Source organism: Euprymna scolopes, chromosome 20 (assembly GCF_053919585.1).
Source record: "Euprymna scolopes isolate OS-2025 chromosome 20, ASM5391958v1, whole genome shotgun sequence".
NCBI classification, from domain to species: domain Eukaryota; kingdom Metazoa; phylum Mollusca; class Cephalopoda; order Sepiida; family Sepiolidae; genus Euprymna; species Euprymna scolopes.
In genome coordinates, this window is record NC_136501.1 from 18,873,525 (window position 1) to 18,901,208 (window position 27,684).

General features: G+C 36.4%; 1 protein-coding gene across 10 annotated transcripts in view; it reads right to left on the minus strand.

Annotated features, from left to right (window-relative positions):
* LOC145241346 (tubby protein homolog) overlaps positions 1 to 27,684 on the minus strand; it is a 480,960-nt gene that overhangs the window by 244,329 nt on the left and 208,947 nt on the right. For 8 of the 10 annotated variants that reach the window (XM_080104207.1, XM_080104202.1, XM_080104201.1 and 5 more), the window contains exon 2: positions 26,773 to 26,823. The exons of the other annotated variants lie outside the window; for them this stretch is intronic. In XM_080104207.1, coding sequence (XP_079960333.1) covers positions 26,773 to 26,792 — 20 coding nt within the window. In that variant the 5' untranslated portion in view covers positions 26,793 to 26,823. The remainder of the gene's footprint in view (positions 1 to 26,772; positions 26,824 to 27,684) is intronic. 10 annotated transcript variants of the gene reach the window in all.

Consider the following 27,684-nt stretch of genomic DNA (forward strand, 5'->3'; position numbering starts at 1 on the left):
GAGAACAACTGTAAATGTGTCTTCAACTGAATTATAAAAATATGTGGAAAAAATAATAAGATATGATTCAGTTTCCTGAGATGAGGATGTTCTCTTCATGTCCATAGGAAAGATGCTCTTGAGAAAAAAAAAAAAAAAAAAAAAAAAAAAAAAAAATCCTGAGCGAATTGCCTTCTCGCAAACAAAATCCACACGATTGACTCTGCATATTGATTTGCAAAGTGAGACATTTTTTGAATGCGTTTAATCTGTTAGCGATCTATGAGAAGATATTGAACCACAAAAGATTAACTGCGAGATTATTCATGCTTCAACAACTCTTCCCATTTCATTGATGACTGGACTTGTAAAGAAAATAAGCAAAAATTCAATCGAATTGTTTGTCGCATAACCATTGACCGAGTCATGTGGATTCTATTTGCCTTTCTTTCTTGTGGACCATAATGACGACACTGTCTCTCCACTTGATCATCAGCAGCAGCAGCCATGAAGCCAGCTGGAACATGTTCATACGTGAAGAAGAGTTTTTTTGTTTTTTTTTAATATTTTTTTTACAAGAGAGTAGCCAATTATCCAGGCCCGAAGTACACTCGAGGACAAGGATTAATGAATGTAAGGTGGCAGTGCAGTAATCGTTAATGGGGTACATATGGTAGAATTTGGATTATTTAAGGAGACGGGTGAAGAAAAACCTGTTTATATTAGACTTGAAAGCTACCATATCGTAGTTGGCTGGGAAGCAGGCCAGTGGAACAGTATTACACAGGTGGGAAGTTCGTGGAATCTGCATTTAGCCACAGATAGAGAGTAGGGGAAATTGTTCATAGTGGTTGTAGCTAGTCCAGTATTTTTTTGTGAAAGTTTGGCAAAGGAGGGGACCATAGATTGGAGCTCAAACGAGCACTTTTCTGAAGCCACCAAATTTTAGGCAATTGTTGATATGTTTTGTTCCTTGTTGGATGAGGTATGGTCTTGGTCCTATTCAGTTCTAGGCGGTCCACCTTCCCAGGCTTTGTCTTCTCAGCCTTTGAGAAGGGGTTAGTTTATTGCTATTTGACTGCGGCACTCATATCGATGTATTTATTCCTCTCTAACTGCGAGAAATGTAACACAAGGGTTAGAAAGTAAGATTGAAAGGAGGCGCACTCTGACCCTGCAAAAATGGCTGTGCAGCCCATCGGCATCCTCCAGCAGATGCACCTCAGGCGATAAGCAATAAACTAACCTCTTCTTAAAGAGAGATAGCAAAGCCTGAGAGGGTAGACCTCCTAGAACTGCACAGAACCAACATTACACTGCAATCAACAAAAAACAGGTTATTACAGGAATAGTCTAATCTCTGTTGATTTTGGGGTCTAGGGAAAAACTCCCCTCGGATCAAGGAATGCTGGCAAGATTGTCCGGGCACGTTTTGCAGTTTAGAGTACTTTTCCTCCAAGGCTTCTTAAATCCCACTTTCCCAACTTTGTGTCAAATCTTTCCATCATGGGAGGATGATAAGCATCAGAAACAATGACCACTTCATTGTAAAATATACTTTTGTCATTACTAACTAGCAGAGCGTTACCGCTGTCAACTAGGGAAAAGTATCAAGAGTGTATCCCGTGTGATGATGTATGAAGTGAAAGCTTGCCAGTGAGGGTTGATTACATGCACTACATGCATTCATCTTTTATGACGTCATCAAGTGTGTACAATAACAAACAAGAACCAAATCTTTAATAATATATTAAACCACCAGAGTTCTAGACAAAAACGACATTAACAATGAAATATGACAAATTCAGCAATTAAATTTACAACTGAAACTAGCATGGGTGCCCGGCGTTGCTCGGGTGTTTGGAGGTGTGCGTTGAAGAAAAAAAATGTGGCAGTAGGCATGCAGGCTCGAACCCGTACCGCGAAGGAGGAAAAGAACGTGAAAAAAAAAAGGATAGTGAATTAAATGAGTTGCCCGGGTGAAGAATATTGGCACAAGGATGAAATAAAATAATTAAAAAAAAAAAAAAAAAGATAAAAAGTGGGATCGAACTTGAAAACTTAGGGTAATTTAATCTTTCTCACTAACCATTAGGCCAAAGAGGATAGTGAATTCAATGGATTGGTAATTAACTTAAGAATCATAGGAGTCGTCACGCATGCGCAAAAATGAACGTTGCTTTAAAACCTGATAAAAGCAGGTAATGCATTAAATTTTAATTTGTTTAAAGGTATCTCCCTTACATAGACAATAAGAAACGTGTTGACATGTCGAAGGCAAACGAGAGAAAAAGAAAGAGAGAGAAACGGAAGTAGAGAACGCCACCTGTTGGGCAAAACGAGGATTACCGCAAGGGCAGGTAATCAGTGCATATTGAAGGGCGTGTATGTGTGTGCGGTTTGAGTAACACATGTTAAGTTTAAAAGGCATGTGCCTATAAGATAAATAGGATAAAATAGTGGGAGGAGGCAAATGTAAATAATAAAATGCCGAAAAGAAGAGAGGGAGAGAGAAAGAGAGGCGGGAGACATGGAAAGAGAAGAGAGAGAGGGGGGTAGAAAGAGAGGGGGGTAGAAAGCGAGGGGTGAAGAGAAGAGAGGGAGAAGAGAAGAGAGGGAGAAGAGAAGAGAGGGAGAAGAGAAGAGAGAGAGAAGAGAAGAGAGAGAGAAGAGAAGAGAGAGAGAAGAGAGAGAGAAGAGAAGAGAGAGAGAAGAGAGAGAGAAGAGAAGAGAGAGAGAAGAGAAGAGAGAGAGAGGAGAGAAGAGAGAGAGAAGAGAGAGAGAAGAGAAGAGAAGAGAGAGAGAAGAAGAGAACAGGGGAAAGGGGGAAACGGAAGACAGAAAAAAAGAGAAACGGAAGACAGGGAGGAGGGAAACGGAAGCCAGGAGGGGGAAAGAAAGAGAGGAGACGGAAGAGAGAGGGAAATAAAAAGAGAGAGGGGGGGACAATAGAAAGGAGAGTATGGAAACAGAAGAGAGAGAAAAGAAACAAGAGAGAAATAAAGCGGAAGGAAATGGGGGGGGGGTCAAACAAATGAGAGAGAAGGAAATGCAAATAAAAATGAATATCACCAAGAAAAACACTTTTACTTGAAGATAAACGACGTCAAAAAATGAGCTTTATTATTATTTTTTTTTAAATTTGCCAAACGCTACCAGTCATCTTTTATGACGTCATTTATTTTAATTAACAGTATTATCAACCAAAGTTAAGAACCTTGTACGAAAATCATTTCTTAATTTCAGGGACATTCCCTCGGTTTTCTTTTCTTTTTAATACTATTTACTTGTTTTTAACCTCCTTGTAAATCTAATGCTCCGTATATTTATATGTCCCCCCCCCCACCACCAAAAAAAAATGCTGCTATATCCTTTTATATAATTGGTAGCGTAAGTTTTGACCACCCTAATAAGGTAGGTGAAACCCTCCAAACCATGTGACCTCAACGGTAAGGGTAGTTGCTCCTTAGCACCCCCCTCACTCTCTCTCGTTTGCACACCACATGTCATCATGTCTGCAAAACTGTCAATTTTACTGTTTCAGAAAAGTTCTTTCCAAAAACTGTTTTGAAAACAAGATATGATCATGTAAATCGTATTTGTTTTCAGTCGTAAAAACGTTATTTTTCGATACCACTTTTTTTAAATTGACTGTTGTCGCAGATTTTTGTACGAAAATTATTTCGTAATTTCAGGGACATTCCTCCTGTTTTCTTCTAATTCTTTTCTTTTTAATACTTTTAACCTCATTATAATTTTCTCACGATAAAGAAAGAAAGAATACCGCCTCAGAAATCCTTAGAAATTATGTATATGAACGTAGTGTTCCTTCCAGGTCTCAAATCCTTATAGATATAAACTGATAAACAGAAATTCATTATCCATCTTGTGCCTTTTTACCTTAAAAGATCCTTAGTGAAAGGTGAACCTATCGATATTCTTTCCCTCAAAACAAAACGGCTTATTTGAACTTATGTTAAGTATAATACCTAGTTGTGTATTTATTTATTATTTTTTTTTAATTTTTCAATGGAGAGTAGAAATGAATTATGGATGCTTTTTCGGCAGCCTCATAACTCTCGCTTCTTCTATTTCGTCAATCAGTCCTCATTTACAATGCGCGATGTTTCTGACAAAGGGAGAAGAAAATAGTTGTACACTGGACTGCCAGTGCTTTCTTGAGTAGTCGCTTGAGATTTTTTTTTTTTTTTTTTTTTAACATAAGCATCACCACTTATCAAGGCCAAGAGGCCACTCGAGGATAAGGGTTAAAGAGTGTACAGTAGAAATTGGACAATATAGTAATCGTTAGTAATGGAAATTCGGTAAATTTGTTAACAAGTGGGACGGCTCATCAAGAACTTGTTTACGTTAGACTTGAAGACAACCATATTGTAGTCAGCTGGAAAGCAGGAAAACGGAAGACAATTCCACAGGCGTGCAGTTCTAAGAAAGAAGCTTTGTTCATGGAATCTATGTTTAGGTTTAAACACAGATAACAAGTGTGGGGAATTATTGATAGTGTTTTCTTGTGAAAGTTTGGCACGGGGGGTGGGGGGTATTGACTGAAGCTCAGTCGAACACTTTCCATGAAAATAACGATACAGCAGAGACAAACTTGCAACATCTCTTCTGTGAGATAGAGGTTGCAGGGAAGAGAAAAGGATATCTCCTATGAGACTACGAAGTCTATTTTGAACTCTATCAAGGCAGGACATGTCCTTTCTAGTAGCTCCTGCCCAGATGTGGCAACAGTACTCCATCCTTGGACGTACCTGGCTCTTATATAGATAGAGAATTGGATCAGCAGTGATATCTACTGGATCGATAGAAAGATCCCACCATTTTTCCAGCGGCCTTGGCAACAGATTTGATGTATGTGTTCCATTTAAGATCAGGAGTAAAGGTCAAGGCCAGAAGCTTGTCAAAACTTGAGGCCTCCTCAAGACGAGAGCCATTCATTTCAACTGATGCCAAATGGGGATCAGAACGTTGATGATGTAAAGAGAGAAGCTTGGTTTAAGATGCATTAAAAGTAACTAGCCACTCCTTTCCCCATTGATTAGAGGAGAGAGAATCAGATAGAACTTGGTCGTTTACTGACTATAGACGTTAGTGTCATTGGCATAAATGTCTACAAATGATGTAAGGATGTGATTTGGAAGATCATTAATGCAGATCAGGAAAAGAGTTGGGTCCAGGATTGACCCCTGAGGAACACCAGCATTTATACTGTGGGCTTCTGATTTTTGCCCATCAACTACTACTCATAAGAACCTGTCAGAAAGAAATGATTTAATAATTCGGAAGGCATTTCCAGCTATACCATAGCTAGAGATCTTGTGAAGTAAACCTTCATGCCATAGCCTATCAAAGGCCTTATATATGTCAAGAGCAATTGCCCTAGAATGGTTGCCTCTGTCGAGAGATTCGCTAATCCTATGAGATATAACTGTAAGCGCATCTGCTGTAGATCTAGCAGAACGGAAACCATATTGTGTGTCACTAAGAAGGTTATTTTTGCTGAGATAGTTGATTAGTTATCTATTTAACACAGATTCCAGCAACTTACTTATGACACACAGGAGACTTATTGGCCTGTACTGAGAGGGGGATGAGCGATCACCTGAATTCTTAAATACAGGGCATACTGATGAGATTTTCCAGGGTGATGGGAAGCAATTCTCCTTAAGACAACGTTTAAACAGTTTTGAAAGTATGGGCGCTAGTTCTGGTTGAAGTTTTTTGAATACTATAATTGGAATACCGTCAGGGCCGATTGCTTTACTGGAATCAAGGTTTTTGATTAGCTTGGCAACATCAGGTACAGATATATGTATATCACATAGCATGTTTTCTGATACGGGAGGAAATATTGGGGGTTGGCGACCTTGGTCGCAAAGGGTAGAATTAGCTGCAAAGTTCTTGGCAAAAAGTTTGGCTTTGTCTGATGCTGACGAGATTACTTCAGGTCCATTGATGATAGTTGGGATAGAGCATTCTGTTTGCTATTTGCCAAAACTGGTGGGAACCAAGCCGCTGCTCAGCTACTTTGGACTTGACAGACTGAGCATACAACTCTCTTGCGTTTATTACTTTCTTACAATGGTTGCTGGCAGTCCTGAAAGTGGCTTTAGTTTCCATACATCTATTACGTTGGAAGCAGTGGAAAAAGTGATTTCTGTGTGCAATGGCAGCAGCACATTCTGGAGAGAACCATGGCTGGCTGTTAGGTTTTTGCTGGGACTTTTTAAAGGGTATGAAACGGTCTATACCTACAATTAACCATTCCATCAGGTCTAATACTATAGAGGACACATCCTTTTTAAACATGGAACACAAAGGTAGATCCGATATAAATATACGGAAACTATCCCAGTCAGCCATAGTGTACGATGGAGAAGTACGTCTGGGGACTTATTATATTTCATTTTTATCTTAATTGATACAACAGAGTGGTCGGAAGATCCAAGAGGAGACAGAACAGAAACTGAACATAGTTCAGGGCAAATTGTGAGAAAAAAGTCTAGTAGACTCGCATACTGGCCATCATTGTCGGGCACACAGGTGGGTTCGTGAACAATCTGAGTGAGGTCATAGGCAATGGAGAAATCATGACAGAACCTCCCCTCATCATCGGTCTTGTTTGAGTGGGTCAACTATTCCACGTTGTGAACATTGAAGTCTCCACATACGTGAATGTTAGCTGAAGAATAAGCAGATAGGACTTGGTCAATTTTCTCAAATATGCTTTTAAAGATAGTAACTCCGCCGTTGTGGGGGGGGGCGATAGAGAGTAAATATAAATGCAGTAGTTTGAGCAAGTGCAACCCGGAAGCACATATAGGGTAAGCTAGGATCTTCTCTGGAGATATCCCTACCATATGGAAAGCCATCTTTAATATAGGCACATATTCCATGCCCATGGTGATCTTGGGGGTCAGATTTGGAAGTTAAATTAGAGTATCCTTTAATTACAAACTCATCTAAGGAAATAGCCTGTCCAATGCCAGTTTCGCTTATAAATAAAAGGTCAGGTTTAGTCTCCTGTAATTGGGTTTCAACCTCTGGAAGGTTAGAACGTAGACCTCTAATATTGGAGAAAAAGACATGGTAGTGGGGGTCTACATTGGAAGTTGGAGATCCGGGTTTAATTGTGTATTTTTTCTTGAAACTTATGATGGAATTTTGGAATTTGTGGACTAGGTCATCAGACTTGCTTAGAGCAGGACAGAGAGGGGAAACTCAGAGAGAAAAAGAAACGAAGAATTTTTTTTTTTTTTTTGTAGAACATGATAAGGTAAAGCCATAAAAATTGTGCACTAATATGGCATTGAGAGGCCCCACCAGAAGCTATTGCATGGTTCAGAATCAATTCACCAAATGGCAATACAGCAGTCCTAGTACTTTGCACCTGCTGATAGCATAGCCTCCTTTGTGGTTAATCCAAGGTTCGGATCCCTGACTATCAGGCGGATAACGTCAGCTCAGATAAAACGTTTACCTCCAGCATCCTTACTAGTGACATGGCTACAAGGATAGACATAGAAACAGAAAATTTCCGCCACCTCTGCCAACTGTTCACGCAAAATACTGCCAACCTAGAATACAGCTTTTTCTTCTCCCTTTGTCAGAAAAATCACTCATTAAAAAATGAGGACTGAGGGACAAATAAAGAGAAGCGAGAGTAACGGGAGCTGCCGATAACACATTCACAACACGTTTTCTACTCTCCATTAAAAAAACAAAAAATTAAAGTCCAACTGGAATGTTTAAGGGAAAGTATGGTGATATGTTCCCCTCTCACGAACTAAAAATGAATATAATTTCCTAATCTATTTTTGCAATCAGCTTGGGAGATGTAATAAACAACATTTATGGACAAAACGCTAGCATAAAATAAAAAAATCGGAAAATAAAGATATAAATTAAATACTGAAGTAAAATTTAGTTAATATTTGAATCTAAAGATAAAAAGATTAATATAGAAGTTACTTATCTCGAAAAAAGACTTCCGTCTCCAGAATGCAAACTGTTAGAAAGAGTTTTAGCTTTAAAAACATCAGCGTTCCAAAGAGATATCCTTAGTTTCTCTTCCTATTTCTATCCTCGTGGTCATGTCACTAATAAGGATGCTGGAAGGAAACGTTTTACCTGGGTTGACGTTATCTGCCTGATAATCCAAGGTTTGGGTCCCTGACTAAGCCTCAAGGAAGCCGTCTTATCAACAGGTGCAAAGTACTAGGGTTGCTGTATTGCCATGTCATGAATGGATTCTGGACTATGCCGTATCTTCTGGTGAGGGCCTCTCGATGCTATATTAGTGGGTAATGTTGTGGCTTAGCCTCTACATGGTTGCAAAAAACATTCTTCGTTTCTTTTTTTTTTCTGCTTTAACAACTCTGGTGACCTTTTCCACATTTCTCCATAAAAAAAAAATGAAAAATCACAAGAAACAAAACAAGATTAAACACAGAACTCCAACTTCCAACACAGCCCCCCCCCCCCGCCACTACCAGATTTCCTTCTCTAACATAAGGGGTTTATGTTCCAATCTTCCAGTGGTTGAAATCCAATTACAGATGCCTAAACCTTATTTATTGTTCCTGAGCGAAACTGGCATTGGACCGACTGTTCCCTAGATTAATTTGCGATTAAAGGATACTCAAACTTGACATCAAACTCTAAACCCCCAAATCGTCATGTGCATAGAATATGTGCATACATTAGAATAATAAAAAATGCAAGAAATTTGTGTGCTCAGTGCGTCAAATTTAAAGTAGCTGAACAGTGGTTTGGCTCCCACCAGTTTTGGCGAATAACAAATAGAGTCCTGAACAGAAGCGTGTCCTCTCTACCTACCATCATCAATGGGCCTGACGTAATCTTGTCAGCATCTGATAAAGCAAGACTCCTTGCCAAGAACTTTGCAGTAAATTCTGCCTTTGCGATCAAGGCTGCCTACCTTTCGTATTCCCTCCTGTGACTGAAAACACACTAAGCGACATACAAATTTCTGTATGTGATGTTGCAAAAACCTTGATTCATAGTGTTCAAAAAGCTTCACCCCGAATTAGCTCACACACTTACAAAACTGTTTAAGTGTTGTCTTAAGGAGAATTGTTTCCCACCACCTTGGAAAACTTCATCAATCTGCCCAGTATTTAAAAATTTCGGAGATTGGTCATCTGCCTCTCAGTACAGAACAATCAGTCTATTGTGCAGCATGATCAAGTTGCTGGAATCTGTGATAAATAGAGAAATGGTCAATCACCTTAGCAAAAATAATCTGCTTGGTGACATGCAACATAATTTCCATTTTGTGAGATCTACAGCCAATGTACTAACTGTTATATCACACAGGAGTAGTGAATCTCTCAATGGAGGCTTTGTCTCTAGAGCAATAACTCTTGACATATCAAAGGCTTTTGATAGAGTATGGCATGAAGGTCTACTTTACAAGATCACCAGCTATGGAATAGCAGGAAATGTTCTCTCAGTTATTAAATCCTTCCTTTCTGAGAGGCTTATAAGAGTAGTTGTTGATGAGCAGAAATCAGAAACTCATTGTATTAAAACTGGCGTCCTCGGGGTTCCATTCTGGGCCCAACCCTCTTCCTGAACTTCATCAATAATCTCTCAAATCACATTCTTAGGTCATTCATAGACATTTATGTAGATGACACGGCAATCTATGGCTACACTTCAAAGGCCAGCAATGACCAAGGTCTTTCTGATTCTTTCTCTTCTGATCTTGAAAACGTGGTGCAAAGGGGAAAAAGGTGGTTGGTTAATTTTAATGCATCGAAAACCAAGCTTCTCTCCTTTCATCATAATCGCTCTGACCCCTATCATGCCCCAATTAAAATGAATGGCTCTCGTCTTGGGGAAGCCCCATGTCTTGGCAAGCTTCTGGGATTGACCCTCACTACTGATCTGAAATGGAACACATACATCAAATCTGTTGCCAAGATTGCTGGAAAAATGGTTGGATCATTCTACCACTCCAGCAGGTATCTCACTGCTGATGCTATCCTCTATCTGTATAAAAGCCAGGTTCAATGGAGAAATGTTGCTACAACTGGGCAGGAGCTGCTTAGCATGCCCTATTCTGCTTTGATAGAGTTCAAACCACCTTTGAAATCTTGTAGATGATACCCTTTTCTCTTCCCTGCAACCTTTTCTCACAGAAGAGACGTCACAAGTCTGTTTTTGCTCTATTGCTATTTTCATGGCAAATGTGCAACTGAACACCAGTCTATGCCCCCCCCTGCACAACTTTCACAAAAAAAACACTCAACTAGCTACAACCACTATAAATAAGTTTCCCCATTCTCCATCTGTGCCCAAATCTAAACACAGATTCCATGAACAAAGCTTCTTTCCCAGAACTGCCCGTGTTTGGTACACTGTTCCACTGGCCTGCTTCAGAGTTGAATATAACATGGTAGCCTTCAAATCCAAGGCAAACAAGTTCTTGTTGAGCCGTCCCCATAAATAATCAAATTCTACCTAATTTACACCATAAACGATTACTACACTACCACCTTGCATTCATTAACTTTAAGTGGCCTTTGGGCCTTGGTAAGGGGAGACTCAAATAATAAAAAAAGAGCAACTCTGACACATAGGATCCCGGGTCATCTAATTTATCTATGATAGAAATTTTACCCCTATAATGCCCACTAGGGGTGAGGGAACAGAGTTATCTTGGAAAATCCATCCTGGCAAAAATTTACTTTCACCATAACTAATGTTTGTGCAAAAATATTTTAAATCCAAGGCATGGTTATTGAAAAAAGTGTGAACAAAATGAACGATTTGGGGGTCATTTTACCTCTATAAAGCTCCCTAGGTGGGTAACCAGAGTTATCCCGGAAAATCCGTTCTGGCAAAAATTTACTTTCACCATGACTTAAAAATCCAAGGTGCAATTTAAAGTGCAAACAAATGAATGAATAAATTCCTAGGTCCAATCCCTCCTTTGTCGGGGGACGAATAATAATATAAAATACTTGGATTAAAATAGTCTGCAAAATTTCCAATCTTAACACATGAGGATTTGATAATTTTAAAACTAGTTTAAATGACTTTCTAATGCTTACAAATTCTTATTTAAATTAGGAAGAATTACAGAGTAGTTTCTTCTTTGTTTTTTTGTTTTTTCTTGTATTTTTTCCCCAACTATTAATAAACGATTATGGCTAATTTATAATTATAATTATATTTATAAAAACTACAAAATGCATAGTGGTGTAATTCGTAATTATTTTTTTAAATAGGATTTTAAAACTTTTCTTCTATTGCCTTTTTTTATGCCAATTTTACTAATAGTAAATAAAAAAAAGAGTTCAATTTTCATAGTCGCAAGACAACACACACAGAGACACGTGAAATTGTCTTAGAATTTTATTAATATAGATTGCAATTCGGTTTTGCGAGAGCCTATTTTGATTAACCTGCGTCCAACTTCAATACACATCATTAGCGTTCTGTCATGGAAGCCAAACAATTTTTGAACATTAATGAAGGTCAAAGCATACAGTAATACAAACAAGTACGCCTTGACACTTGAAGGAGTTTCTAACTGGTTTTTAACATGGAGCAAAAACAAAAATTATTCAATAACAAAAAAATAAAAAGCAAATATCACACACACACACACACACACACACACACACACACACACACACACACACACACACACAAACAAACAAAAATTCCATTTCTGAATTTTGGAGATGAGGATAGATTATTCATATTGGATTCTTTTCAAACTATTGTACTCATCTTGAATGTTATTTTCACAACGTTTCGGTCGATGTAGCCTCCAACCTTCTTGGCATGTATCTTGTCAAACTCGGGAATCTTTCTTTTGAGCTCAGAAAGCTGCATGGAATTTCAAACCAAACTATTTAATCCACGGAGGTGGTATGCTCTTGTAGCTCATGGCATAGTGGATATAATACTGGTTAAAATTCAGTTGTAAAGTTACACTCTTCTGGGATTGGGGATGAAGGTTTAAGCCTCCGTGCAGGCAATACTAAAAAATACAATTGCCAATTCCTTAGGACTTCTATCCAGTCATGGCTGACGAAACAAGAGCATGCTACCTCCGTGGATTGAATAAAAGGTCCTGTTAGAAATTATGTGTAGCTTCTTGAGTTTGACAAAGTAGTCTGAGGAATCCAAATAATATGAATTCAATTCCACTCAAATAGAAAATCTTAATAAAAATGATTTCTAGTTAATTGTCTTGTATTTTTTGCCCATAGTATGTAGAAAGCTAGAATGCCACACTGTGTCGAATGCCTTCAAGATGGCAAGCGCAATGACCCAGCCCTTGCCTGAACTATCCATAAACCAACAGATCCGTTCAGGTACAACAGTTAATAGATTGAAAACTATAACAGTCAATAGATTGAAAACTATAACAGTCAATAGATTGAAAACTATAACAGTCAATAGATTGAAAACCATGAAAATTAATAGATTGAAAACCATGAAAATTAATAGATTGAAAACCATGAAAATTAATAGATTGAAAACCATGAAAATTAATAGATTGAAAACCATCAATATTAATAGATTGAAAACCATGAATATTAATAAATTGAAAACCATGAAAATTAATAGATTAAAAATCATGAACATTAATAGACTGAAAAACATGAAACAGATTGAAAACAACAACAGTTAACAGATTAAAAATCATGAAATCCATAAACCACAAGGGAGAAAATACATTACCAATATTTTTGTGTCAAAATTTCTTGAGAAAAAAGTAAACAGGGACAATGAAGGAAAATGATGGCAAAAAAATGTTTTGTAATTTGAAAGTGTCCAACAAAAATTCACAAAAATTGTTAATTTTCTTCAATACTTTCATAACTTCAGGCAATGTCTCACAAACAGTGAAAGAAAAGAAGCAAACAAAAATACAGAAAACAAGTGAAGCATACATGGTCCCCCGTGAGTGCACAGTCAACGAAGCATAAAAAATGACTAGGTTCAGCATTTGCAACCCCCCCCACTAACCCATTTAGAAGTCTCCAGGGGACGTCAAATCCTGGTGAAAACAAATAAACAGTGCAGTTTTATGCCTTAACATATGTAAATTTGAGTCCTGCACCATGCAAAAAAAAGAAATGATTAAATCCCCCCTCCCATTTAGCCCCAAAAGTCCCCAAGTTCTTAACATATATAAATTTGAGTTCAGCACCATGCAAAACTGCTAAATAGACATACACAGAAAATTTTGGATAAATATGGTAAAATAGTCCCCAAAATAGTGTTTTATTAGCCCTAAAAGAGCTCCTGGGGTACATCCAAGAGTTATCTTGACATATAGACAAACAAAATTATATAGAAATCAGTTAGTTACAAATTTTCAAAAAGTTTTATAAAAATCCAAGACATCGATTTTTTTTAATAAGCACAAAAGTGTCACTTTTAGCCATTTTAACCCGAAAGGCACCACTGGGGGGGGGGACCCGGAGTTTTTCCTGTTTTCCTGAAAATCCGTTCTTACTGTTTTACTCATATCATGTTTAATGTTTGTGCAAAATTTTAAAAAATTCCAAGGAATAGTTATTGAGCAAAGTGCAGACAGACGAATAGACAAGGGTGAATTTACAGGTCCACCCTCCTTTTGTGGGGAGACCAATTAATGAAAAAAATATGGTTATACCCATCGCCATCAAGACTTCTAATTTAATAGGGAAGGATGCGGTATTGCTCCTCCCCCACTGTAACAGAGTATGTTGAGTGCGTGTGGACATAGCAGCAGCAGCAGCAGCAGCAGACAAAGGATGGATGACTAGCAAAGGTATTAGCAGAAGTAGCAGCCGTTTTGAGCTGGCAAGTGTGTGTGTGTGTGGGCTTGTGTTAGAAGAAAAAGAAAAAAAAAAAGAAAAAATGCACCACGTGGTGAGGAGCAGAAGAAAAAACACAAGCTGTGTGAGAGGGATGAGTGGCGGCGAGAGACTTAAGCTGGTGTCGACACGGCAGGGTTTTGTTAATCTCATGGCAGACGAAATGAACAGTTAGTATGTATGTGTATATATATATATATATATATATATATATATATGTGTGTGTGTATGTGTGTGTGTATATATATATATATATATATATATATATATATATGCACAAAGTTATGAACAGTTATGAACATAGGGCCCGAGCAAAGCTCGGCTGAACTACTAATATATATATACAACATATGTTTATATGCAGTTTAACTACCTGAGATAGTAATGACATAAATAACAAAGTTCTCTTTTAAATAGCTGAATATTGTGGTATTAGAGCTATAAGTATTTTCTTAAGGATACCACGTTAGACGGAACAGACACTCAAGTAGTTACTCATTTTCAAATTGCTGGCCTTTTATTGGTAACATCTTGTGTACAATTGTATGCATGTATTTATTTATGTATTTATGTATTGCTTTAAACAAAGTACAGCACATTTTTAAAAGGTGTTTTTGAACTTTTCATGATTTTTACGCCATCAACATTAATTGATATTTCATTTTGTATACTTTTATTAAAAAGTATAATTAGAAAATGAATGTTATATTTTGTTGATTTTATGTCAATATTTTTTACTCTAATACATTTACATGTTACAAAGTGAATATCTTGATATTTGTTATCGCTTGAATTTATATCAAATATATAAAAAATCAATATATGAAACTTGCTTCATTTTTTGACGTCATAGCACACACAGGAGATCGTCCTATTCTTCCCATCGACGTTTTACGCAGGATGAGTTCCTATCCGCGGGATATGGCTCGATGTGCATCAGATCTAATATTATAAAGTGAGACCACGCAAATACTTTATAATAAATCGTGCGGATTTTTCATTTTCTTTTAAAACAAACCTCGTCTCCCGCTTTCGAATCATTAGCTGCAAGCTAATGCAAATTTTAATATCAGCAAAATATTCAGCGCAAACATTTTTTTTAGTTCCATCCGTTCTTATAAACATCCTTTAACAAAAATAAAATACATACTGTACTTTTGGGGTAATTGCGCCAAGTTCGGGGTAATCGCGTCAACTAGCTAAAAGTGCTCTTTTTGCAAGCAAGCATATAAAGAGCACTTTTTTTTTTTAGTTGGCACAATTATCCCCAGATTTGGCACAATTACCCCAAAGTACAGTACATTTATTTTAATGAACAAAGTTTTGGGAGATGAAACCTCCGATCTTCTTTAAATGTATTTTGTCAAACTCTGAAATCTGCTCAGAATTTCTAATGGAATGTTTTATTTAATTCACGGGAGTATCACGATCTTGCTCCCTTAGCTATGACTGTGTAGAAGTCCTAAGTAATTTGCAATTGTATTTGAGTGTCACTCGTACTGAGGACTGGACCTTCAACCTCCAGAAGACTGTAACTTTACAACTGAATTTCACCAAGTACTTTATCCATTACGCCACTCAAAATACAATTGCAAATTATTTAAGACTTCTACTCAGTCATGGCTGATGGAATGAGAGCATACTACCCTCATGAATTAAATAAAAGATTCCATTTGAAATTTTGTGTGGGACTTCGACAAAATACAGCCGAATAAGATCAAAGATTATAATCGGTCAAATCATCGTCAAAATAGCATTCAAGATGGGAACAATGGTTGGAAGAATCCAAATAGTGTGTATAATAAATGTTTGATTCATACAGAGATTTCGTTTACAGAGAATATTTGGAGTATTTTTAATTTATATGCATGGAAGAAGCTCGACTAAGTTCCAATCTCTGGTTTCTCCTCATAAAAAAACTCGTCTTCCTATCACAACGGAAAAAGTATTTCCTCTTATCTTTCATGTGCTTTCATATTCTAATAGTTTCTTCCCTAGGACTGCTAGACTTTGGAATTCCCTTCCGAGTTCCTGCTTCCCTAACTGTACTGACATGCAGAAGTTCAAGTGTAATGTAAATAGACATCTTGCTGCTCAACTCCTCACAGAGTACCCCTTCAACTTATGTCCCAGTTGTATCAAAGTGGCACTGTGCCTTTTTGGGGGTGAAAATGGGGAAAAAAAAGAAAAAAAGTATGATAACACCAATTAAGTTGCACCACATCCAGTTCCACAAACTGAGCCACGGAACTTTCCTCTTTTTTCTACCAATTCAATACTTTTGTTCTCATTTCTGTTGTGATTTCTTTCGTGAAACTATACCTCTTTTTTTTTCTTTTTTACAACAAATTATTATTTTAACTCATTAGCACCCATGTTCCCTTTTTGTAGGAGGAGCAGAAGGATAGTCTACCACATCTCAGCAACATATTTTTTTTTAAGATTTCTACGGTTAGTCATAAAGATTAGAGTGTCTTTCAAATATTGCATGGATATTGGCAACACTGACGTCAAAGTTATCAATATACTGTGAACGTCTAAACTAGAAGAATACAATCACTTTTACTGTTTTTGATAAGTAATAACGAAAAATGCCCCCCCCCCCAAATATAATTACAAGTAAAAAATACAACTTATCGAATTACTGAGTTTTATTGTATGTTTTAATGTGGAAAAGTTGTACGACCAATTCAGTCTAACAAAACCCTTAACAAAACAAGGGTCTGCTATCTTTGAACACACTATCTAGGAATGTAACCGCAACTGATTTCTTTTTTTATTTAAAATACTTCTAGCACATGATGTAATGGATCATCCTTTGTAATTTTTGGAATTTATACAGATTTCGTCTGTTGTAAGTACGTAATAATGTTTTCACCCGAAATGCGTGGTTTAGAGCATCACCAATGCAAACAAGCACCACATGATTGTATTAATATAGAAATATTGCAGATGGGAAAACCCAGAATCTGAATCTTATTGTTTGTGCATGGTTTGACTACATTGGAACCGGTATGGGGGGGGGGGTCAGAATCTAATAATGGTAAAAAGATGGAGTTCCATATTCATTAGAGATGATATTTGCAAAAGTAAATAAATTTTACCGTTTTTCTTTTCCTTTTTATTTTGGAGATGGTGGGACGGATGAGGGAGGGGGGGTAGTGTCTTTTAGATTTTTGGATTGAAAAGAGTTGCCTAAAAGCCCGTGAACAATTCTTCCTGATTAGATAAAATCTTATTCCATGTGAAAAATGAAAATGGTTTTGCCTTTTCGATTATTAATGAAACCAACAAAATGAAAAAGTCTTTAAAAAAAAAATAAATTAATAAATAAAATACAGATCAATAGAACTTGTTTTTATGATGAACTAAAAAGATGGCGGTGAGGGGGGGAGCTGATCTCTTTAGAGTATGCATTTATTTTTCTTGACAGAAAAGAGACAGTCAGATTAGCTCCATACATTGTAAAAAAAAAAAGACCAGAGTTTAGAAACTTAAGCTGCCATGAAAGTTTTCTAGTAATAAAAGGAGTTATGAAATGGTTCAAGTGCAGGGTGATCCCTAAAAAATAAAAACGAAAAAACTACAACCCATAGAATCATTAATAAAATTCACAATCCTTTCTGCAATCAAAGTGTGTTTGCAGTTTAATAATAATAATAAAAAAAGACTAACTAAGTGATGATGATGCCTCTGTTCGGTTTCAAGAGACAATGGATACCCCTCCCCTATAAGGGTAGCTGTGTGAATAATTCTAAGACATAGGTTGCACAATTCCCAATCAGTATTGCTAGAGTTCAGTAGAGTAGTGCTAGATGACTGAAAACAATACCTGGAATTCCCAAATGGTCACCCATTTTTGTATTGACCAGGCTGGACGTTGCTTAACTTTGGTGATCTAATAGACACCAGTGTGTCAACGTGATTATCTCGCATTGCATCCATTCAAGTTCAAGTATACGAGTATAGTACCTACTTAAGTAGTAGGTGATTCCTCAAGAACACCATTTAGCTGACATTTGATAAATGGATATCACATTTAGCTAGTTATATTACGCACAATGTTTTGAACTTTTATTCTACCTGGGTCATGACGGATAACTATGTCAGTTTATATTTACCTATGTACTGCTGTGGTAGTATGTTCGACAACATAAATTAATGAAAATTGATACCAAGTTTATTTATTTACAGCCATAGATTTTATTTAAAACGAGTACAAAACATACATTTTTTATATAGGCAGTACCTTCTTGGTGGAAAATGTATAAGGCCATGTATGTGTGTGCGTTTGTTGATTTCTGTGATCATGAGTGGACTGAGTTTAATATATTTTGTTAATTCAGGGACTGTAGAGCTCGCTTGTTCATCGTTTTTACAAAGCTTAGCTTACCTCGTAAGGCTGTATCGGTATGCCAACAATTCGTTTCATTACCTAGTCGGTTTGCATGTGTAACCAAACTCAGAGACTGTGAATGCCGTCCGTCAGTGTTGAGTGTCACAGGGAAAAGAGAGAGAGAGAGAGAGAGAGAGAGAGATGGAAGAGGAAGTTGATATCGCCATCTATAGGCTAAAACATGAAACTGATGAGAATAAGGGGTGATAACCATATATGTCTCAAACTGAAAGTGTTGTGCATTGTGTTCATGTGTGTGCTGCATGCAAAATAAAGTTAGATAGAAGTTTGGTAGCACGTCTCTATAATACTAATAATACTTTGCGGATCTTGCTTTTTTTGTTGTTCTTTTTACCCTTAGTCACTCCACACAAGGTATATTGCCACTTGGACCCAAGAGGTTACTATTTGAGACCATACCTACAAAGACATTCTTTAAATGCTAAATATTTTCTTAGTTAAGAGAAAAGGTCAATAAGAAATTAAAACAAAAAGCAATGAGTTTTCTCTGATCTAGTATAAATATAGTCACTATCTACATAGACGGCCCGTGATCCAAAGAGTAATCTAGATAAAACATCATAAAGAATCTCTGCCTCCTCTTCTCTCGCTTGTTTAATGGGTGAGTTCTTATTTTGTAACGTCATCCACAGCTTTACAATGAACAAAACAAAAATTTAAGAAAAAATACTCCTGGGCAACATCAGCCAGGTGCAGCTTGCATATATCTCGAGAAGAGGAGGAGTTGGTTCATTAGGAAAATAAATGGCCAAGCCTTATGGCAGAACAAATAAATAAGCTCATTAGAGAAACGGCCATTGTACGATAAGCTATTAAGATGGCAACAACGGTTATCAGTTTGTTTGGGGGGGAGGGGTAGAATCAATCGATCAATATGGCGGATATTTTCACGATTTATAAAGATCAATAAAATTTGTTTTTAATGAAACAGAATAAGTCTGCGAGAATCAGATCCAATTATTTCCATCTTGCAATAACAAAAAAAAATCTGTTTGTGAAATGTCTTAGAGAATTGACACTATGAAACGGAAACAAATAAGAGAATGGAAATCAAATAGAAGTTTTCTGAATCGTTTTAAACAACACTGTAGATCTATGATCTTTAGTTGCACTTGGGTTTCAAAGGTTCCCATGACCAAGGGCCGAGGGTGGTAGTGGAGATATGCTCCTCCTCTCTAAAAAAAATGCGTCTTAATAGCCTCTGACCACCCAGTCCAACTCCTGGCCTTCTTGTGTGGTTTAGCTACTAAGCCCTGCAAAACTGTTTATACTAACTGGGAGAAGGGGTAAAGGCGATCCACTGGCGCCTTAAAACCAGTCGTTTCAGACAGGTGGGGCTCATCAACTTTAGATGGTAGCTCATCTAGGAGAAGGCAACTCTGATTTGAAACCTCCGCTGCCTTGTGAGATTACCCCCATCAGGGGAAAGGCTAAGAGTGTAAAGCCCAATCAAAAATCTGGAGACGGAGTACCTAAGGCAGCCTGACTTTATATTGTCATCACCAGCAACTCCTGTGGTGCAGTTAGAGCCAAGCTGTATCAAATATCTGTCCCTGAGATCCTCTGGCTTCATGTAGAGGGGGGACTGCTGTATGGGAAACAGCTATCCTCCCATATCACCCTGCCCGGAACTATGTAGCTCTATTACTACACCATCATCTCCAGAGAGGGACAGTTACCAACAAGTTACACTTGGTTGAAATAGCGGTAGCTACTTGATTGGATCTTGAAAGTCTCTGGTGACTGGAATCCAAAGTTCAAATCATCCAATCCATGATATACATAACCACACTGAGGAGTTTTGGTGAAGATGAAACATGTGGATATTAAAAAAAAAAATGACTAGTTATTCAGGCTCCCATAAAGGGTGAGCACTCTAGAAGGAAATAAGAAAACGTTTCTAGGGTCACACAAATTTCTTTCCCCTTGAGAACAAAAAAAATGTAAACTCACATTTGTCTTTAAAAAAAATGAAACAGGATTTTCGCTCGTTTCATCATTCCCATAGTATTTATTTTCCATCATTTCATTGCTATCATGGCAGTTGCATCGATTGGAATGTTTGGATCTGACAGTTACTGTTGACTGAGATTCAGGTTTCAGATCGCATGACTCACAGAACAGTGCTATATATAGTCACACCGATATTCTTGGTAAAGATGAAGTATATATGTATTTGGATACTATATATTTCTATATGTAATTTAAGGGTATGCAGAAGGCAAGTGTACTTTATTATAAAATGTTGATGATGTTTGCCTGACGCTTTACATATATGTTGTGAATGAAAAAAAAAAAAGAAAAGAAAAAAAGTGAATACGAGCTATGTTAATAAAATGGCCCTGTTCGTAGGATGTGAAAACGTTGGAAAATTGTTTTTTTTTCTATGCACTGATGAGTTTGCCCAGTTGTGCAAAATTATAATTAATGAACATTTGTATACCAACATTGGGCCGAAACAGCTGTACACAGGCTGTTACCAATAAAAGTCTAACATTTTGAAAATGAGCAACAATATGAGCCTGTTTCTTGTAAAGTGGTATCTTTAATTATATATATATATATATATATATATATATATATATATATATATATATATATATATATATATATATATATATATATATAAGCTAGCAGTACCTACTCGGCATTGCTTTTTTTTTTAATTTTTTTTTTTACTTTCATTTTTGCTTTGCTACCCGACCCCTAACTTTTTCTCTTTTCTTTTTATTGCTTTTAAGAAAAGATTTACACTTTCAAAGTCAACCGGATGTCTTACGAAATTTTAAAATTTAAATTGCATAATTAATTCTCCAATTTTTAAATAACTAGCACTTGTATGCTCTGCCTCCCCCCCCCTCCAGTCACATACTTTTCCTAAGTTGTAATGATTATGTAATTGTGAAAAGAACTATATACGATTAAATACAGTTAAAGCAAAGCGAATTGTTTTGTACTATTAAAGTAATTTTCACTATTAATAATGTTTGCCCATTCATTTATTTGTTTTATATCGTTTGTTCGAATTCATATTTCAAATGCAGCTCAAATCATAAATTTACGACGTCACATTAAAGCTATAATTATTTTGTTATGGTAATGTTTTGAGCTCTATTTATAAGAATGTCCAAATATGTCACTCGGTAGAACTTCAAATTGAAAATTTCACGGTTTCAGTTTCTGGTCACGGAATCCAATTTATTTGTTGGGAATTTATTATTTATATTACATATGTTCACATATACGTTTCCTTAAGTTATCCCCTTCGTTCACGTTATGGCATATTAACTCCACATTTTCGTTGAACTTATATAGTCATTTAAATATATATAGATTTTCAGTAACCCAATTAACAGACAATTAAACTTTTGACCAGTGATCTTTTTTATATATATATATATATATACACTAGCGGGGCGTACCTGGCGTTGCTTGGGTGTTTGGAGGTGTGTGTGATTTTGGGTAAATCAAAACTCGGGAAGAGGGGGTAAAATAAAAAAAAAAGTTTTGGTAGTTAAGTATGAGGATCGAACCCGAACCCGAACCCTTGAGGCAAAGTTGGAAATTAAAGTGTGAAAAAAAAAAAAAAAAATGTGCGACGTTAACCATTGGGCCACCGCGAAATACTAACGGAAACATGTTTGAATTTATTAACTATTTAGAATTGGCAGGTGCACATTTTAATGAGGTCAACTTTGACTGCAGGGTAGTATTTTATTTACTGCGGGAACGCTTTTTTTATTTTTATTTTCCCAAGATGTTGTGGGGGGGGGGACCAACTCCCTATAAAAAGGGGATTGTCTAAATTGAATAGCAATTGTCTGGTATTTCCACATTGATCAAAGCTGATTGCTTTCGGACATTTCCGGCAATCGCAACCGGAAAAATACAGCGAGAAAGTTTTTAAAAATTTTACCTCTGCGCTCTCTATCAAATTACTCAGCCAATTTCTGGCCTAAAGATTTGAAATTTTACATAGAGTATTCAGACATGCAGCAAGCTTTTTAATCAGTTTTTGGGCGAAAAATTTGGCTGCCAAGAGGTCAAATTTGAAAGAGTTAATCTTTGCAGACTCTACCAAACTCCTCTGCCAATTTTGAGTGTAAACACTTGAAATTTTAGATGTAGGTTTCTGGACACGATTCAAAATTTTGAATATATATATATATATATATATATATATATATATATATATATGCATATAAAGTTATGAACAGTACATAGGGCCCGAGCAAAGCCGGGCTGAACTGCTAGTAATTATAATTATTTTTTAATACCTACAGACACTAGTGTTTCATCCTTTTGGGAATCATCAGTGCAGGAAGTTACGATTACCACTGGTGGCGAGATTCGAACCCGGTCACAAAGTCATTTCTGACTCCATTAGCAAAGAACAGACCACTCGGCCATCCGTGATGAGAATATAGTTGCAATTAACATTTATATATCAATCGTAAATGTCATTCAAGAATTGCCAAGAGTGATTATGTGATTTTAACATCATGATCTGTGCACGTGAGCTTCAGTGACCGACTGATTTCATTTCAACGTAAAGTGCTTAACACTGCAAACAGTTCTTAAAGGAGCAGACATAATTAATTTTTTCATACCTAAAGACACTAGTTTTTGATCCTTTCGGGAATCATCAGTGCAGAGAGTCACGATTATCACCATTAATATATATGTTGACAAATAACATCAACACTTTTTGTCTTTAAGTTTCGTAGATAGTCATTCAAACATCATCTCTTACTGGACCAACTCGCTCTGTCCAATTGTCTCTACCTAACCCTTCTCTGCAAGGAAATGTTCTTCAGGTACAAGCAAAATGGAAATGCATAAATAAGTCTTCTTCTATTTTCGATCTATTGTGGGTCAAAAGTTTCATTGAGCAAAGATGAAGCAGTCAAAACTGATCCACAACTCCTATTCCAGACTGTGTGTGCTATCTACGTATGAACCCTCAACTCAGCAGCAGCAAGAACATTTCTAGTATGAGCTTTGTGGTTACTCACTTGCATCTTTTGATTATTTCGGACTATCGTGAGACGCAAAAATAAAAACGGTTTTGGCAGATGCAATATGAGAACTAACTTTCCCCTGTACAATCAGGCCCACAGTCTTCAGATCCACAGTATTTCTAAGATCGTCGAGCACTACTTCAGCGCCTCCCATGGCAAAAAGGTCACACATTTGATGAAATATGTGCCCAATAGCACAGATATGTCACAACTAGATATGGAAAAGCATGCGTATGAAAGTGGTCCATCGATTAAAGACACGAATCACCAACACCGAGCAATGGGCTCTGTTGGTGTTAATGCGTCACTGACCCCTTTAATGATGTTCAGATTAAGAAAGGATATTTTCCTTGCTAATCAACAAAACAAACAATCGTTCATCAACTTGCTAGGAAAGAGTTTGGAGGAAGCAGGTTGTAAAGTAGTCCATGCAGCTGGAGACGCTGACATATTGATTGTTAAAACTGTTCTAGAACTGGCACAAACAGGTGAAATCATTTTGATAGCAGATAACCCTGACCTACTGGTTCTTCTATGTTATCATGCCAATAGAGATGATGGTTACAACATCTTTGCATGACAACCAAAGACTAGTGCAAAAAGTGTGAAAGTCTGGGACATCAAAGAGATGAGGAAATCTTTGGGAGATGTCGTCTGTTCCAACATTCTTTTCATCCATGCACTACTGGGTTGTGATTCTACATCCAATATTCATGGAATTGGGAAAGGTGATAAACAATAGAAACTTCCTCAAACTGGCAGAAATGTTTTTCAATGTTGCCTAGATTTCTACAACTGATTTATAGAGCATTTTTGCACTGCTGAATCAGAAACAGCATCCGTTTCTCTCTGCCAGGTAAGGTCTTTGTGCTAAATCGATTTGAAAAATCAAATCTTGTGACAAAATCAATTACATTTTTGTGGCATTATTAGCTCATTTTTTTTTTTTTCACTTCTGTTTCTTTGAACTCCTGGATTATTTTTGGATTTTACCGTCATTGGATAATTTACCTTTCACCAGACTATCCATTCACGTGTAATCACCTTTTTCTTCACCATATTCCTTCTGCTTCACTTTTTGTTATCAAGTAAGATCTTTTACTTACTTGAAGTTTCATCAAATACTTTTGTATGCAAAATTCAATCCCGCATTTTGCTAGTTCCTACCCTCTGATGAGAAGGAGGGTGTTTTTTCGGGACTCCGCGGATTAAGGACTATCCACTTATCAAGTATTTCTTTTCCAGATTAAATATGTTTTTAACTCTTTTTCAAAGTGTTTTTTTTTACATGTTTTATTAACTGTTTGCTCTTATTATAAGCTCTATCTCCTATTTGATTTTATCGAGCTTTTACATCTGGTTGAGATTACTTTATAAATATTAATTCTTTAATAGTTATAATATACTTTAGTTTTACCATCTTGGATCATTTTGGTAAATTTAATTGTAATTTTTATTTTATTATATATATATATATATATATATATATACATATATATTCTTTTTACAAAGGAGTCATCACTTATCAAGGCCTGGAGGCCACTCGAGGATAAGGGGGTCAATAAGCGTACAGTTGTCAATGGGACAATGTCGTAATTATTGTTAGTAATGAAAATTTAGTAAATTGGATTACTTAAGGCGAATATATATATGATCGATAGATTATAGGTCGCTGAGTAAGGTTGAAAGATCGGTCCACTAACACATGCATGGAGTTACTGGCTTTCATCTTCGCCTGTCTTTATCAAACTCTCCTTTTTCTAGCTTTCTTACGGTCTCTAACCATTTATTGTTAGAGGGGTGTTAGGTTTTTTCCATTATAAACAAAACCATTCACAAACCAATGTGAGGTAAGGTTTTTTTTTTTTCATAAAACAGTTAAGACTGTTACAAAATGAGGTCAAGCCGCTTTTTCATAAACCAGGTAAGCCTTTAAGGCTTCTTTTTTCACAAACCAATGTAAGGCCTTTACAGAATGACATAAGGTTTCTTTTATTTCACAAAGCAAGACAAGGCCTTAACAGAATTAAATAAAGCCGCTTTTTCACAAACCAAGTAAACCTTTTACAAAATAAGGTAAGACTTTTTCTGGGTTTTTTTTTATAAACCAAAATAAAATTTTTAGATCAGTTTATAAAGTAGATAAGTGACCAGATGCACTCAAAGAAAAAGTTTACACAGAAAAGCATTAAATGAAACAAAATTCTGGTAGCTACCTGGGAGAGAAAAACAAGGATTCAAATTGATTAAAAGTTGGTAGTGATTAGTTGAAAAAAGCAAAAAAGATTAAAGTTACATAAGCAAGTGAGAAAAGCACAAATAAATTAATTTTCGTGTTATTTCGATTCTTCAGACTACTGTTCTACTTTTGAGTGTTATTTGCATGATGTCTCAGCAACTATAACCTCAAACCTTCTCCAGCTATATCACGTCAAATTCGGGAATCTTTCTGTCAAAATCTGAAATCTTTCTATCAAAATCTGGAATTTACCGAGAATTTTGAATAGAACATTTTATTTGATCCACGGGGGTAGCATGCTCTTACTCCATCAACCATGATTGGGTAGACGAAGTAATTCGCAATTGCATTTTCGATGTTGCCTACACTGAGGATTATACCTTCTACCGCTAAAAAAAAAGTTGCTTTTACAACTGAATTTTACCAGGTCGTTGTGATACGCAATTGCGAATTACATAGAACTTTACCCAGTCATGGCTGATGAAACAAGAACATGCTACCCCCATGCATTAAATAAAAAGTTCTGTTCACAATTCCATGCAGATTTCTAAGTTTGACAGAAAGATTCCAGAGTTCGACAAGATACACCTGAAAGAGGGTGAAAAGTTACATTGACCTAAATGTTGTACAAATAACACTCAAGATTATAATGGCAATCTTAAGACTATAGACTAATCTGATCAGTCATTGATACCAACGGTTTCATGGAAATACTACCCATTGAACTAAAGAATATCTGTTCTTCAGTAATTATTCAACACAGCTGGTACCTTCTCCATATGTGTTGAATGGCCATTTTTTAACACCATCAGTCAAAGAATGTATATACTTTCCTTATGTTGTCATTTAGCCCTCACATTCCATGAGCGACGTTTTTGACAAGGAGTCAGAATCTATTCCTTGAATACTACTTGAAATAGTATTTATTTTTTTTGCTTTACATTCTTACATCAAGTGGCTTCCTACCTTGTCTGGAGCAATTTTAATAAAAAGAATTCTTCAGTTCAATAGGTAGGATTTCCAGTATTTCTGCAAATCTACAGATATCGATAGGCAATAAATAGAAACATGATTCAAAATAGGTGCTGTAAAATAAGTGAAATAAGTGCAGTAAAATAAATAGTTTAGATGTGGAAATTAATTAAGCAGTCAAAAAGCGAATCTTGCAAAATTAGAGATATTCTGTTTTTTTTTATGAAGTGAAATGAAGGCGATTTGCAAATATATTGTCGTTGCACTTACGTTCCAGGTGGGTTACTCATGGTCCAAAATGAAAGTGTAGAATCAGAAGATCTAAAAATAAACGAAAGAGGTCCCAATGAAATAAGGAAGAACATTCGCTTTTCACAACTCATGTTGACATTGGCGGCAGGAAGAGAAGGAAGCAACCAAAGTGTCCTTCAAGGAATTACAGATATCGTCACAGTAAATTTAGAAACAACTCAAAACACACACAAAAAAAAAAAAAGAACACAGAATAAAAAGAGATTAATTTATAACAAAAAAATGAGAAATTCTAGATAGAAATTAATATATATAGTTATAAATAACCATTTTTATATACCTACAGACGCTATTGTTTCATGCTTAGGTAATCATTAGTGCAGCAGATGATGATCAACGCTAGTCAAAGGATTCGAACCCCTGAAAGAAAGCCTCTTATGACTCCATTAGCAAGGAACATACCCCAGGCCACCGTTCACTGCCACGAAATTAAGGGAAATTTCAACATTAATGAAACTTTAATACAAATGATCTTAGAATGACTGAGTAAGAGGAAGTCACAAGCTCGCACACAAGGCCAGCTGGCCGACTTTTTCCATTTCCCAGACAGTGCTCAACTTTCAGAATTTAATTTCTTAACTGATGTGTGTATGTGTTCTGTGTCTGTGTAAAACTCTTGAGTGTAAAGTCATTCTTGAAATCCAAAAATATTTTTTCAAGCAAAAAAAAAAAAAAAAAAAGGAAAGAAAGAAAGGAATGACAGCATAAATCCAGTTAGAGGGGGTTTTTGGAGCAAAGAATCTAGTCATGATCAGCAGAAACGTAGTGGTTTTCTCGTTTATAGATGGAAAGATATCACTAAAAAATTCAGCAAGATTGAGTCTATTTTATAAAGTTTGTTCTGGCAGCTTATCACACATAATTATAAAT